Below are 14,964 nucleotides of genomic sequence, written 5' to 3'. Positions count from 1 at the left end.
GTAACGAGCAACAGCTCCTTCCTGTTTTGGTGCAGTGGAGGTTGATGCTGCTCCTGTTTTAAAGTTCCGAAAGGGACGAAAATTAGACTGTCTAGCCTTAGCTTTGGCTTTGTCTTGAGGTAGGGCGTGGCCCTTACCTCCTGTAATGTCAGCGATAATCTCTTTCAAACCGGGCCCAAATAAAGACTGCCCCTTGAAAGGTATATTAAGTAATTTGGACTTAGAAGTAACATCAGCTGACCAGGATTTTAGCCACAGCGCCCTACGTGCCTGTATGGCGAATCCTGAGTTCTTAGCCGTAAGTTTGGTTAAATGTACTACGGCCTCCGAAATGAAGGAATTAGCTAGTTTAAGGACTCTAAGCCTGTCCGTAATGTCGTCTAGCGTAGATGAACTAAGGTTCTCTTCAAGCGACTCAATCCAAAATGCTGCCGCAGCCGTAATCGGCGCGATACATGCAAGGGGTTGTAATATAAAACCTTGTTGAACAAACATTTTCTTAAGGTAACCCTCTAATTTTTTATCCATTGGATCTGAGAAAGCACAACTATCCTCCACCGGGATAGTGGTACGCTTAGCTAAAGTAGAAACTGCTCCCTCCACCTTGGGGACCGTTTGCCATAAGTCCCGAGTGGTGGCGTCTATTGGAAACATCTTTCTAAATATTGGAGGGGGTGAGAACGGCACACCGGGTCTATCCCACTCCTTAGTAACAATTTCAGTTAGTCTCTTAGGTATAGGAAAAACGTCAGTACTCGCCGGTACCGCAAAGTATTTATCCAACCTACACAGTTTCTCTGGTATTGCAACGGTGCTACAATCGTTGAGAGCTGCTAAGACCTCCCCTAGTAATACACGGAGGTTCTCCAATTTAAATTTAAAATTTGAAATATCTGAGTCCAATCTGTTTGGATCAGAACCGTCACCCACAGAATGAAGCTCTCCGTCCTCATGCTCTGCGAGCTGTGACGCAGTATCAGACATGGCCTCTGAGTCAGACATGTTTAACACACTAGCAAAAAACTTACAACTTGGTTATAATCTTTTTTAGCAAAAAAACGTACTGTGCCTCAAAGAGGTACTAACGATTAAATGACAGTTGAAATAGTGAACTGAAAAACAGTTATAGCATCAAACTTTAAAACAACAAAACTTTTAGCAAAGGTTTGTTCCCATTAGTAAAATAACAATAATTAAATTTGACATAAAAAAATACAAAGCAACGTTTTTATTCACAGTCACTATAAGAATTCTCACAGCTCTGCTGAGAGAATTTACCTCCCTTCAAAGAAGTTTGAAGACCCCTGAGATCTATCAGAGATGAACCGGATCATGCAGGAAAAATAAAAGTAACTGACTGGTATTTTTTGATGCGTAGCAAAGAGCGCCAAAACGGCCCCTCCCTCTCCCACACAGCAGTGAAGAGAAACGAAACTGTCACAAATAAAGCAAAAAAACTGCCAAGTGGAAAATAATGCCCAAATATTTATTCACACAGTACCTCAGCAATGTAAACGATTCTACATTCCAGCAAAAACGTTTAACATGATAAATAGTTATTAAAAAGGATTAGTGACCTTTAACAGAGTAGTTCCGGTGAAATACCATCCCCAGAATACTGAAGTGTATACATACATGTCATTTTAACGGTATGGCAGGATTTTCTCATCAATTCCATTCAGAAAATAAAAACTGCTACATACCTCAATGCAGATTCCTCTGCCCGCTGTCCCCTGATCTGAAGCCTTTACCTCCCTCAGATGGCCGAGAACAGCAATATGATCTTAACTACTCCGGTTAAAATCATAGTAAAAAACTCTGACAGATTCTTCCTCAAACTCTGCCAGAGAAGTAATAACACGCTCCGGTGCTATTTTAAAATAACAAACTTTTGATTGAAGTCATAAAAACTAAGTATAATCACCATAGTCCTCTCACACATCCTATCTAGTCGTTGGGTGCAAGAGAATGACTGGGACTGACGTAGAGGGGAGGAGCTATATGCAGCTCTGCTGGGTGAATCCTCTTGCATTTCCTGTTGGGGAGGAGTTATATCCCAGAAGTAATGATGACCCGTGGACTGATCACACATAACAGAAGAAAATATTATTTATTTAAAAGTTAAACAGCATAACATTGAAAACACCTTAAAAATTAACAACCCATGTTTAATGAATAGTGCAATGGTTTTAAATTATATTTCATTTTTTTAATTTGGCCTTCTCCATCTGTAATTTACCTGCATATGTTTTCCCACCCTATAAACATACATTTTGGCCCAGCATATCATTCCATATATTCTTTAAGTTTAAGGATAGCTTATGCTTATCCCAGGTGTCCTGGAATTCCCACAAGTGTTTGTTATCACCACCTCTGATGGAACTGTATTCCATGAATGAATCAATCCTGCTGGTGTTGCTCTTTTTGCAAAAAAAAATTAATTAAAGTCTCTGCATTATTAAAGGGCCACTAAACCCAAAATATTTCTTTCATGATTCAGATAGAGAATAGAAATTTAAACAGCATTACAATTTACTTCCATTATTTATTTTGCTTCATTTTTTAAATATCCTTAGTTGAAGAAAAAGCAATGCACATGGTGAGCCAATCACACGGGGCTTCTATGTGCAGCAACCAATCAGCAGCTAGTGAGCATATCTAGATATGCTTTTCATCAAAGAATATCAAGAGAATAAAACAAATTAGATAATATAAGTAAATTAGAAAGATGTTTAAAATTGCATTCTCTTTCTAAATCATAAAAGAAAAAATGTGGGTGGCATGTCCCTTTAATTCCCTTAAAGAAACAGTCTACTCCAGAATTGGTATTGTTTAAAAAGATAGATAACCCCTTTATTACCCATTACCCAGTTTTGCATAAACACTTATGTATATAAGCCACTGCAGACTGCCCCCTTATCTTTTGACAGATTTGCATTTTAGCCAATTAGTACTAACTCATAAATAACTACACTGACGTGAGCACAATGTTAATCTATATAGCACACACAAATTAGCGTTGTCTAGCAGTGAAAGCTGTCAAAATGCACTGAGATAAGAGGCGGCATTCAAGGTCTTAGAAATTAACATATGAGCCTACCTAGGTTTAGCTTTCAAAAGAATAAAGCAAATTTAATAATAAAAGTAAACTGGAAAGTTGTTTAAAATGGCATGCCCTATCTGAATCATGAAAGTTTAATTTTGACTAGACTGTCCTTTTAATACACTTGAGAGTTTCATATAACACCTCTCTTCCTTCTCTCATCTAAGCTGTACATATTTAGGTTATCAACTCATTCTTTGTAAGTTATATTTTATTGTTTAGACTAAGTATCATTTAAGTACCCCTCCTTTGATTCAAATTCTCTGGTATTTCAAAATTCTGCAAACATCGCTGACAGTTTCAAATGCATTTGCAATATTTACTTTGTATGAAGATCTTTTGCAAAGCAGTACATAATTGTTTTAATATTTTATGTATAATATATAGTTTGGCAAAGTTGGGAAATTCATGGTTAAAAATAAAACAGAAAACATACAAAAAAGTAAAATACCACAACCACTTACAGGCGTAGCTTCTTATAGAACCAATAGAACATTAAAGTATACTGACAAGCTTTCATTAAAAACAAAATTTATGCTTACCTTATAACTTTATTTTTGACACGATGAGTCCACGGATCATCTTAATTACCAATGGGATATTCACCTCCTGGTCAGCAGGAGGCGGCAAAGAGCACCACAGCAGAGCTGATAAATAGCTCCTCCCTTCCCTCCTACTCCAGTCATTCGACCGAAGTTAAGGAAAGAAAAGAAAAGCCAAAGGTGCAGAGGTGCCTGAAGTATACCATAAACCAAAGACCTGTCTTACAAGAACAGGGAGGGCCATGGACTCGTGTCAAAAAAGAAATACATTTATCAGGTAAGCACAAATTTTGTTTTCTTTTTAATGACACGATGAGTCCATGGATCATCGTAATTTCTAATGGGATCCAATACCAAAGCTAGAGTACACAGATGATACGGGAGGGACAAGACAGGAAACCTAAACGGAAGGAACCACTGCTTGAAGAACTCTTCTCCCAAAAAACGGCCTCAGCCGAGGCAAAAGTGTCACACTTGTAGAACTTTGAAAAAGAGAAAAGAGAGAACCAAGTTGCTGCCTTGCAAATCTGTCCCACTAAAAATTAATTTTGGAATGCCCATGAGGAAGCAACAGTCCTCATGGAATGAGCCGTAACTCTCTCTGGAAGCTGTCGTCCAGCAGTCTCATATGCAAAAAGGATGATACTTTTCAGCCAAAAAGAAAGAGAAGTAGCCTTAACTTTCTGACCCTTACGTTTTCCTGAGAAAATCACAAACTGTGCAGAAGACAGACGAAAATCTTTAGTCGCCTGCAGATAAAACTTTACAGCATGAACTACATCCAAACTGTGCAGAAGACGTTCCGCCTGGGAAAAAAAATTAGAACACAAGGAAGGAACAACAATCTCTTGATTAATGTTCCTATCAGAAACAACCTTAGAAAGAAATCCAACATAGTACGCAAAACTACCTTATTCGAATGGAAAATAAGATAAGGAGATTCACACTGTAATGCAGAGAGTTCCGAAACCATACGAGCAGAAGAGATAGCCACAAGAAATAAAACTTTCCAAGATAACAACTTAAGATCTAAAGAATCCATGTGCTCGAACGGAGGCCACTGCAGATCGCTAAGAACCAAATTCAAACTCCAAGGAGGAGTAACTGGTTGAAGACAGGGCTGATCCTAACCAAGGCCTGACAAAAAGACTGAACATCTGGAACAGCTGCCAGACGTTTGAGTAACAAAACAGACAAGGTAGAGATCTGACCCTAGAGAGAACTTGTCGATAAGCCTTCCTCTAAACCCTCTTGGAGAGAAGACAAAAGTCTAGAAATTCTAACTCTACTCCAAGAGTAGCCCTTGGATTCGCACCAATATTATATTTCTGCCAAATCTTATAGTAAATCTTTCTGGTCACAGACTGACGAGTCTGAACCATGGTCTCAATGACCGATTCAGAAAAACCCTGCTTAAATAAAATTAAGCATTCAATCTCCAAGCAGACCGCGTCAGAGAAACTAGATTTGGGGAAGAAAGGACCCTTGAATTAGAAGGTCCTTCCTCCATGGAAGTCTCCAAGGTGAAAGAGATGACTTCTCAACCAGATCTGCATACCAAATCCTGCGAGGCAAGGCCGGTGTAATGAGGATCACCGACGCCCTCTCCTGCTTGACTCGAGCAATGACCCGAGGAAAAAGAGCAAACGGAGGAAAAAGGTATGCTGGACCGAAAATCCAAGGAGCTGTTAGAGCATCAATCAGATCCGCCTGAAGATCCCTGGACCTACCCGTATCTCAGGAGTTTGGCATTCTCAATTGACCACACCTGTGGATTGCCGACAGATAGTAAGAGTGGGCTTCCTCCCACTGGATTAGTTTGACTACTTCTGTCATCACTAAGGAACTCCTCGTTCCTCCCTGATGATTGATGTAAGCCACAGAAGTCATGTTGTCAGACTGGAACCTGATAAACTAGGCCGAGGCTAACTGGGGCCAGGCCAGAAGAGCAATGAAGATCGCTCTCAGCTCCAGAATGTTTATAGGTAAAACAGACTGACAGAAACCAAACTCCCTAAACCTTTAGATATCCCCAGCCCCCATTCTAGAAGGCTGCCAATTATAGGTATAATCACCCAAGACAGTCTGCGAAAGCAGGATCCCTGGGACAGATGGTCTGGCAACAAATTCAAAGTACCAGCACCTATGGGAGGATCTGAAATCCCAACCTTCTGTTTTCCAAACAGTTGTGTTAGCCACTAAACTATTTCAGAGAGGTAGCCACTGTAGAAAAAAAATTCCTTGTCTCCTACTTCCTAGTAAAATTTGAGACAAGTCTGCATAAACTTCATTACCTTGTTTGAACATATTTAACTGAAAGGAATGAATTGGACCCGACCAAACGGGATGATATCCAACGCGGCAATCATCAGCCTGATACTACCGTGCACTGAGCCACTGATGGTCAAGGAATGGACTGCAACAACTAGACCAGAGTCGAAATCCTTAATTTCCTGACTTCTGTAAGAAAAATTACAAAGATCCTAATAAAAAAAGTATTTTTCAAATCCACCTTCCAACCGAGAATCGCAGGAAGGAAGACAACATTTAAAATCAGCTGCAGCTGAATACAAACTCCCAACTCTCTGGTTGCGAGGTGGCTAAGCTATCTACGGACCACTATAACTAGCCGTCTCGGAACAGGATGTCATCCCGATAGGGCGCCACTGCAATGCCCCGTAACCGAAGCACCTCCAACAGCAACCCCAAAAACTCAGAGAAAATCTTTTGGGAGCTGTAGCAAGACTGAAGGGAATAACCACAAATTGGAAGGGTTTGACTAGAAAGGCAAACCCTTTAAAACTGTAATGATCCTGATGAATAGAAATATGTAGGAACACTTCCTATATGCCAGGAATTGACCCTCCTGGACTCCTGAAAGAATGGAATGATAGCTTCCATCTTGATTAGACTCATGAATAATATCAGTCTAACAGTTCCCTCTCGGGGACCAGGGACAGAAACTATCACTCCCAGGACGGAGAAGCTCCCTACAAGAGGAAGAGCGCCTCTCATTCTGTCTGGTCCTTAAAGACAGAACCTTAGAAGGAAGAAACTCAAAACTAATTTTGAATGCTGCAAATCGGAGGCCGGCTCTTCTTGCTGCCCTTGATTTAATAGCATGCTTTTTAAAGTACATTCCCCTATTTAAAGACTGATTGGGTCCTTCGGGAAGGCTTGAACTGCTCCTGCATGGAAAAAAGGAGTGGCGGATTTTCTTTGAAAACTCAAAAGGAAATAAAATTACTCTGATTTATCTCTCACCAAAAAATTGTAGACTTTAGATGAGACAGCCGCAGACCAGGATCTTAACCATAACGTACTGCTGGCCATTATAAAAATCTATCTCACCCTGAAGGCATGCATCTGTAACTTCAAGGCCCTTATCCAGTTCTGGATTACTTTCAAGAGAGTGTCTAACACATTAAGTGGCCTTTTTTTTTTTATATCACCACACTAGTGAAGATCACACTGAAGGCAGCTTATGTAAATCCTGAAGTATATACATTATTTTACCTCCTAGGGGACCGTCAGTCAAGACTCCCCAACAGATTCTGACACAGCAAATATCCATTAACGTTAGGAGATGGAGAAAAAAAGTGAACCCGGTCTTCTCTGTAGTCCTTTCGGCTACTCCAAAATTATGTACACCATGGAGGATCACATACTAATTAGACTTGACTACGCAAATAATGTCGGAGTCATTCAGGAAAGTCAAAACCTCCTCAGGAAGCAAACGGAGGTGCTCCACTTAAATTACTGAAAGAAACAACTTTAGTAACAGATAAAGGAATAACCCAGACAGAGTCCTAGACTTTCCCCTCATATATCACAGACGTATCTTCCTCAACAAGCTCATGGAAGAAATATTAGAAATAGCTACCACTGTGTCTAATTAAATACACTTCATCAGATGTCTTCCCCGTAGCATGGGAAAGGAAGACAATGCAAGATATATCGCCATGACATTAAAAGGCAAGGTCTTGTACAGTAACTCAAGATGGAGTTTGCGAGGAACCGCAGGGCACTGCATGTGTTTAAAATGTTATGGACACTTTCATAATCCACCTGACTCACATATGGAAGAATAATTAATAAATTATTAACCTTTTGTTAATAAAAATTAACATATAACAAACGTTACTGTCACTTTAAATGTTAAAGTGCAACTTTTTTTAAATTTTTTATTACTGACTTACATTAGGTAGTTAATGAAAATTTAACATATAACAAACGTTATTGCGTCTTAGAGTGTTCAAGTGCAACCCCTTTTTATTTTAATGATGAAATAAAAGGTTAAAGATATACAGAAGGAACCCTTTACTGTAAAATTCCCTCTATATCTCAATTTGCACCCAGTTGAGGAGTCAGACAGTCTCTGTACTGTATCCTTAAGTCAACTAAAGTGCTGATCTTAAGCGCAAGCACTTCAGACACAAACACCTACGTTCCTTCTGCAACCTGAAGTAATAGGAAGAAGGTGCCATCTGGAAAGTGCTAAATCAAAATCTAAAGTTCCTCCGCTCCTTCCGATAACCGGAAGCTCTAGGAAAGGAAATGCGCAACTTACAATGGCGCCATTAACAAGCTCCGCCCCTTGTGGGCGTTTCCCGGTCGCCATTATCTAATTCAAGGCACCGGGAGTAAAGGGATAAACAGTACACTTCCAATAAAGTTGCTTAGCCTGATATAAAGCAAACCCTCACACTGTCACCAACAGTTTACCAAGTAAATAAACAAAAGATCATATGTGATCTCCCAGGAGTCATAGACTAAGTATAGCCTCCGGGAACAAGAGAACAAACTGAACAGCTTCAGTTTAAATAGGTGTTCAGTCCGAGCTCTACCTGACAGAGAAACCCCTTAGAGCACACACTCTGCCACACACAATGTAAAGATTCATTATAAAGTTTCATTATAAAATCTCCCGGTCGGCTCTATTATTAGATGAGACCGCCAGGAGATGAGACACATGCCACCCAGTGCCTGTGTTCTAACTGCCCTAATGTCTCCTAATAGAAAAGGAGAATGTAAGTCCAAGTTCAATGAGGTCTAAATTAATAAAGTGCCCAAACTTTTTCTGAGATCCTCTGCCCCCAGAAATAAAGTTAGCACTTACCTCCTCTTCTGCCTGGCAGCAAGGCAGTTCCCAGGTTTAGGAGGTCCTCTCCCTCCCATGGCCCTGTAAATAAACTAAAATCCTAAGTAAAATCCCTCAGTTTTACTGGGTTAGGGCAGCATCAGAATATGTGAGGCGCAGTGAGAATTATGTCCCACAAGTTCCCATTGCTCTAAAGCCACCAATGCTCTACTGAAGAGACTGATATGGACTACGGCTACACCCTAGGATAAAGCAGCACAATCTTGCACAACTTTAAAAATAATAAACTCTTGATTGAAGAATCTTTTCTAACACCTCACTTTACCACTTCCTATCACTAACGTAGGCAAAGAGAATGACTGGAATAGGAGGGAATGGAGGAGCTACTTATCAGCTCTGCTGTGGTGCTCTCAGCCACCTCCTGCTGACCAGGAGGTGAATATCCCATTAGTAATTAAGATGATCCGTGGACTCATCGTGTCATTAAAAAGAAATGTAAGTTAAGCATATGCTAGTTTATGTATTTTTTATCTGGTGGTCTTAAATATTAAAATATTTAAGACAATGCAAAATAAACTTACCTGTGTAACTGGATGATGCTTTTCAACCACTACTGAGGCCATTGGAGGGGAAACACCCAGTGATGATATATTGCTACCAGTCTTAAAAGTCTTTTGCGCAAGATCTGATCGAGCAGTAACACGTGCGGTTATAGTTCTCCCAGCTTTCTGCTGACCTGATGTTACAACTCTTGTAATGGGCTAAGTATGAAACAGAACATTAATAGTAATTTATATTCTGCAATGCAGAGCAGAGAGACAGTCACTTGCTGGGCCAAACATAATATACAAGTATCTTCTCATGTTTAGAAGGTGGGGGAGAGAATAGAAAGCTACTAGATCTTGAGAGAGAGCTCCCAAAAATCCAATGAATGTATAAGACAAAGTCAAACTGAGGTCATGGGTTACCAACAGACATTTGTGTTATTTTCCTTAATTTAAATTGCAAGTAATCCTAGAAATTATGCATACAATTTTGCTAAATTGTAATTCTCTACTTACAACTATACTTTTTTAGATACTTTAATAATCATCATGTGTGGCATATATTTTTTGTCCACCAGGAGGAAGCAAAACACCTCTAGATTGCAGAAATTTACTCCACCAACATTCCCTAGTTATGCATATGGCCAAGCAGAGAAGGAAAGCTAGAAAACAAAAAAGGACAAAAACATGGCAAATTAAGTGCAAAACTGGACCTGCCCCAAAAAACAGAGATGGGTCCTGGACTCTCACCCTCAAAAGGAAAACAAAATGTATGCTTACCTGATAAATGTATTTCTTTCCGGACATGGAGAGTCTACAACATCATTCAAATGACTAGTGGAATATTCACTCCTGGCCTGCAGGAGGAGGCAAAGAGCACCCCAGCAAAGCTGTTAAGTGTCACTTCCCTTACCCATAACCCCCAGTCATTCAGCCGAAGGGAAATGGAAAAAGAAGATAACACAAAAGATGAAGGGGTGACTGAGGTTTAACAAAAATGACGCTCTTAATTAATGGTGGGGTTGTAGACTCTTCATGTCCGGAAATAAATAAATTTATCAGTTAAGCATACATTTTGTTTTCTTTCTTAAGACATGGAGAGTCCACAATGTCATTCCAATTACTAGTGGGAACCAATACCCAAGCTAGAGGACATGGAATTAACAGGGAGGGAGAGCAAGACAGGCAGACCTAAACAGAAGGCACCACCGCTTTAAGAACCTTTCTCCTAAGAGGCCTCAGTCGAGGCAAAAGTATTACATTTGGAAAATTTGGAAAAAGTATGCAGAGGACACCATGTTGCCGCCTTGCAAATCTGTTCCACAGAAGCTTCATTTTTGAAAGCCCAAGCAGAGGAGACAGCCCTAGTGGAATGAGCCGTAATTCTCTAAGGAGGCTGATGTCCAGCAGTCCCATAAGCAAAATGAATCATACTTCTCAACCAGAGGGAAAGAGAAGTAGAAGTGGCCTTCTGACCCTGACGCTTTCCTGAGAAACAAACATGGCAGAAGACTGACGAAAAATCTTTAGTATCCTGTAGGTAAAATTTTAGAGCACGCACAACATCCAAGTTATGCAAAAGACGTTTCTTACGAGAAGGAGGATTAGGACAAAAGGAAGTAACAACAATTTCCTGATTAATGTTTCGATCTGAAACCACTTTAGGAAGAAAACCCAACTTAGTACGAAGAACCGCCTTATCAGTATGAAAGATAAGATAAGGCGAATCACACTGCAAAGCCGAGAGTTCCAAGACTCTTCGAGCAGAAGAAATAGCAATAAAAAACAAAACCTTCCAAGATAACAACTTAATATCTATGGAATGCAAGGGCTCAAATGGAGTCTGCTGCAAAACTTTAAAAAACATATAGTATATATATATATATATATAGATAGATAGAGAGAGAGAGAGAGAGAGAGAGAGAGAGAGAGAGAGAGAGAGAGTGGTGTGTGTGATCTACAACACACCACACCCTTAGGGGGCGCTTCCTAAGTGTCAATTTGAGAAAGTGAACATATAATTGTGTCAAGTACAAATATATGATCTTATATTAGGATAGGCTAACAACCTTAACACAAGTAGGTAACAGTGAATGTAAAACTAGATAATATAAAATTACAAAAACTATGATATATTAGTAAATGCAATAAGCAATAATAAAAACAACATTAATAATGTCAATAGTAACAATAGGATAGAAATATATAAATAAAATAAAATAAAGTCAAATGACAGACTGTGATTGTCTGTATATCCAAAGTGTTGAAAATTCAAACGTAGAGGCTGCACTCTGTCAAAGGATGGCTGTCCTGATATTGGATCTAGAAAAGAATAAAAAACTGATCAGAGAAGGGGATGATGATCCTAGAAAGCAGCTAGTGAGCAGCTACACCAGGAGGCAAGGCACTTGAACATTGGATTTTCAGAGGATATCTGACTGTCTCTACGCTAAGGATTCAGTGTGCTGGACCACTGTGAAGTTTCAGCCTGCTCTACTAGCACCAACTGGGTGCTTCATGTCTGTGAGTATCCACATTCCCCTGTGCTGTTACTTTCTCCTGTTTGGGCGATATTAAGCCATGTTGGCGCCTCTGTTTTTTATTCTTTTCTAAACTTTAAAAACCAGGTTAAGGCTCCAAGGAGGAGCAACAGACTTAAACACAGGCCTGATTCTGACCAGGGCCTGACAAAACGATTGAACATCTGGCACATCCTCCAGACGCTTGTGTAACAAAAAAGATAATACAGAAATCTGACCTTTCAGAGAACTGACCAACAATCCCTTCTCCAGACCACCTGCCTGGAGAAAAGACAAAATCCTAGGAATCCTGACCCTACTCCAAGAGTAGCCCTTGGATTCACACCAATAAAGGTATTTATGCCATACCTTATGGCAAATCTTTCTAGTAACAGGCTTGCAAACCTGAATAATGGTGTCAATGACCGACTCTAAAAAGCCACGCTTACACAGAACTAATCGTTCAATCTCCAAGCAGTCAGCTTCAGAGAAACGAGATTTGGATGAAGGAATGGATCCAGAGTTAGAAGGTCCTTCCTCAGAGGCAGCCTCCAAGGTGGAAGAGATGACATATATAGGATACCAGATACTGCAAGGCCACACAGGAGCTATTAGAATTACCAATGCTCTCTCCTGTTTGATACGAGCAATGACTCGTGGAAGGAGAGCAAACAGAGGAAACAGATGCCAGACTGAAATCCCAAAGACCCGCCAGAGCGTCTATCAGGGAGGCCTGCGGATCACTCTACCTTGAACCGTAAATTGGAAGCTTGGCGTTCTGCCGAGACGCCATCAGATCCAACTTCGGCATCCCCCATTTGAGGGTTAACCTGGAGAACACTTCCGGATGGAGTGTACACTCCCCAGGATAAAATGTCTGTCTGCTCAGGAAGTCAGCTTCTAAGTTGTCCACACCTGGAATGTGGATGGCAGAAAGACAGCAATTGTGAGCTTCCGCCCACTGAACAATTCGAGCCACCTCCTTCATGGCTAAAGAACTCCGAGTTCCTCCCTGCTGGTTGATGTAAGCCACTGAGTTGATATTATCAGACTGGAACCTGATAAACCGGGCTAAGGACGACTGAGGCCAAGTCATCAGAGCATTGTAAATCGCTCTCAACTCCAAGATATTTATGGGGAGAGCAGACTCCACCCGAGTCCATAGTCCCTGCACCTTTAACAAGTTCCAGGCTGGCGTCCGTGGTCACAATCACCCAGGAAGGTTTCCGGAGGCATGTGCCCTGAGACAGATGCTCCTGAGAAAGCCACCATGGGAGAGAGTCTGTTGTTGACTGATCTAGATCTCTCCTCAGACAGATCCCAATGGTCTCTGTTTAATTGTCTGAGCATGCATAACTACAGAGCTCTCAAATGGAATCAAGCAAAGGGAATGAAGTCCATGGAAGCGACCATCAGACCAATTACCTTCATACATTGAGCTACTGATGGCCAAACAGTAGGCTGCAGAGAGAGGCAAGAGGAAAGAATCTTGGATTTTCTGACCGCTGTCAGAAATATTTTCATAGATAGGGAATCTATTATGGTCCCTATGAAAGCTACCCTTGTAGCTGGAACAAGGAAACTCTTTTCCCAGATTCACTTTCCATCCATTGGAATGTATAAAAGACAACAAGATCTCTATATGAGAGTTTGATTGTTGAAAAGATGGCGCCTGAACCAATATGTCGTCCAGGTATGGCGCCACTGCAATTCCCAGAGACCTGATCACTGCCAAAAGAGCCCCCAGAACCTTTGAGAACATTCTGGGAGCTGTGGCAAGACCAAACGGAAGAGCCACAAACTGAAAGGATTTGTCTAGAAATGCGAATCTCAGGAACTTGTGATGATCCCTGTGAATGGGAACATGAAGATACGCATCCTTCAAGTCTATGGTAGCCATGAACTGACCCTCTTGGACCAAGGGAAGAATGGTTTCAATTTTGAAGGACGGTACCCTGAGAAACTTGTTGAGACACTTTAGGTCTAGAATAGGTCGAAAAGTTCCCTCTTTTTTGGGAACCACAAACAGATTTGAATAGAACCCTAGACCCTGTTCCCTTACTGGAACTGGGACTATCACTCCCAGGGAAGAAAGGTCTCAAACGCAATTCAAGAATGCTTCTCTTTATCTGGTCTGCAGATAATCTTGAGAGGTGGAACCTGCCCTGGGAGGAAAAGCTTTGAATTAAATTTTGTAACCCTGAGATACGATGTCCACAGCCCAGGGATCTGGGACATTTCATATCCATGCTTGATAAAACAGAGAAAGTCTGCCCCCACTTGGTCCGATCCCAGATCGGGGGCAAACCCTTCATGCTGATTTAGACTCAGCTGCGGGTTTCTTAGATTGCTTCCGCTTGTTCGTTCCAAGACTGACTGGGTTTCCAAGAAGAGTTGGACTGTCCCTGCTTAGAAGAGGTAGAGGAAGACTTTCCTTTGAAGTTACGAAAGGAACGAAAATTACTTTGACGTCCTTTAGGTCTATTCTTCATGTCTTGAGGTAGAAAAGACCCTTTTCCACCAGTAATATCAGACATTATTTCTGCCAGTCCAGGTCCAAACAAGGTCTTACCCTTGTAAGGAAGAAGCGCCAGATGCTTGAACTTGGAAGTAACATCAGCTGACCAAGATTTGAGCCACAACGCCCTGAGGGCTAGCACAGCGAAACCAGATATCTTGGCTCCCAGTTTAATAACTTGCATGGTAGCATCAGAAATAAAGGAATTGACTAGCTTGAGAGCCTTAATCCTGCCTTGAAATTCCTCCAAAGGAGTCTCTATCTGAAGAGAATCAGACCAATAAGATGCCGCACTTGACACGGTGGCAATACAAACTGTAGGTTGCCATTGAAGACCCTGATGAACATACATCCTTTTCAAATAAGCCTCCAGCTTTTTGTCCATTGGATCCTTCCAAGAGCAGCTATGCTCTATAGGAATAGTAGTTCTCTTAGCCAGAGTAGAAATGGCCCTTTCTACTTTAGGCACCGTGCTCCATGAATCTTTAATGGAGTCAGCAACCGGAAACATCTTTTTAAAGACAGGAGACGGGGAAAAGGATATCCCTGGCTTCTCCCATTACTGTGCAATAATCTCCTTTGCAAGGTCAGGAACAGGAAACACTTCCACAGTGGAAGGAACATTGTAGTATTTAT

General features: G+C 41.0%; 2 protein-coding genes across 2 annotated transcripts in view; one reads left to right on the top strand and one right to left on the bottom strand.

Annotated features, from left to right (window-relative positions):
* The window catches only part of POC5 (POC5 centriolar protein), a 295,101-nt gene that overhangs the window by 4,305 nt on the left and 275,832 nt on the right, over positions 1-14,964 (bottom strand). The window contains exon 12 of the mRNA XM_053701388.1: positions 9,328-9,507. Coding sequence (XP_053557363.1) covers positions 9,328-9,507 — 180 coding nt within the window. The remainder of the gene's footprint in view (positions 1-9,327; positions 9,508-14,964) is intronic.
* ANKDD1B (ankyrin repeat and death domain containing 1B) overlaps positions 1-14,964 on the top strand; it is a 274,509-nt gene that overhangs the window by 219,879 nt on the left and 39,666 nt on the right. The gene's annotated exons all lie outside the window — the stretch shown is intronic.

Source organism: Bombina bombina, chromosome 2 (genome assembly GCF_027579735.1).
Source record: "Bombina bombina isolate aBomBom1 chromosome 2, aBomBom1.pri, whole genome shotgun sequence".
Classification (NCBI taxonomy): domain Eukaryota; kingdom Metazoa; phylum Chordata; class Amphibia; order Anura; family Bombinatoridae; genus Bombina; species Bombina bombina.
Note: the sequence above shows the minus strand (reverse complement) of the source record. Positions and strands in the feature narration are given on the sequence as shown.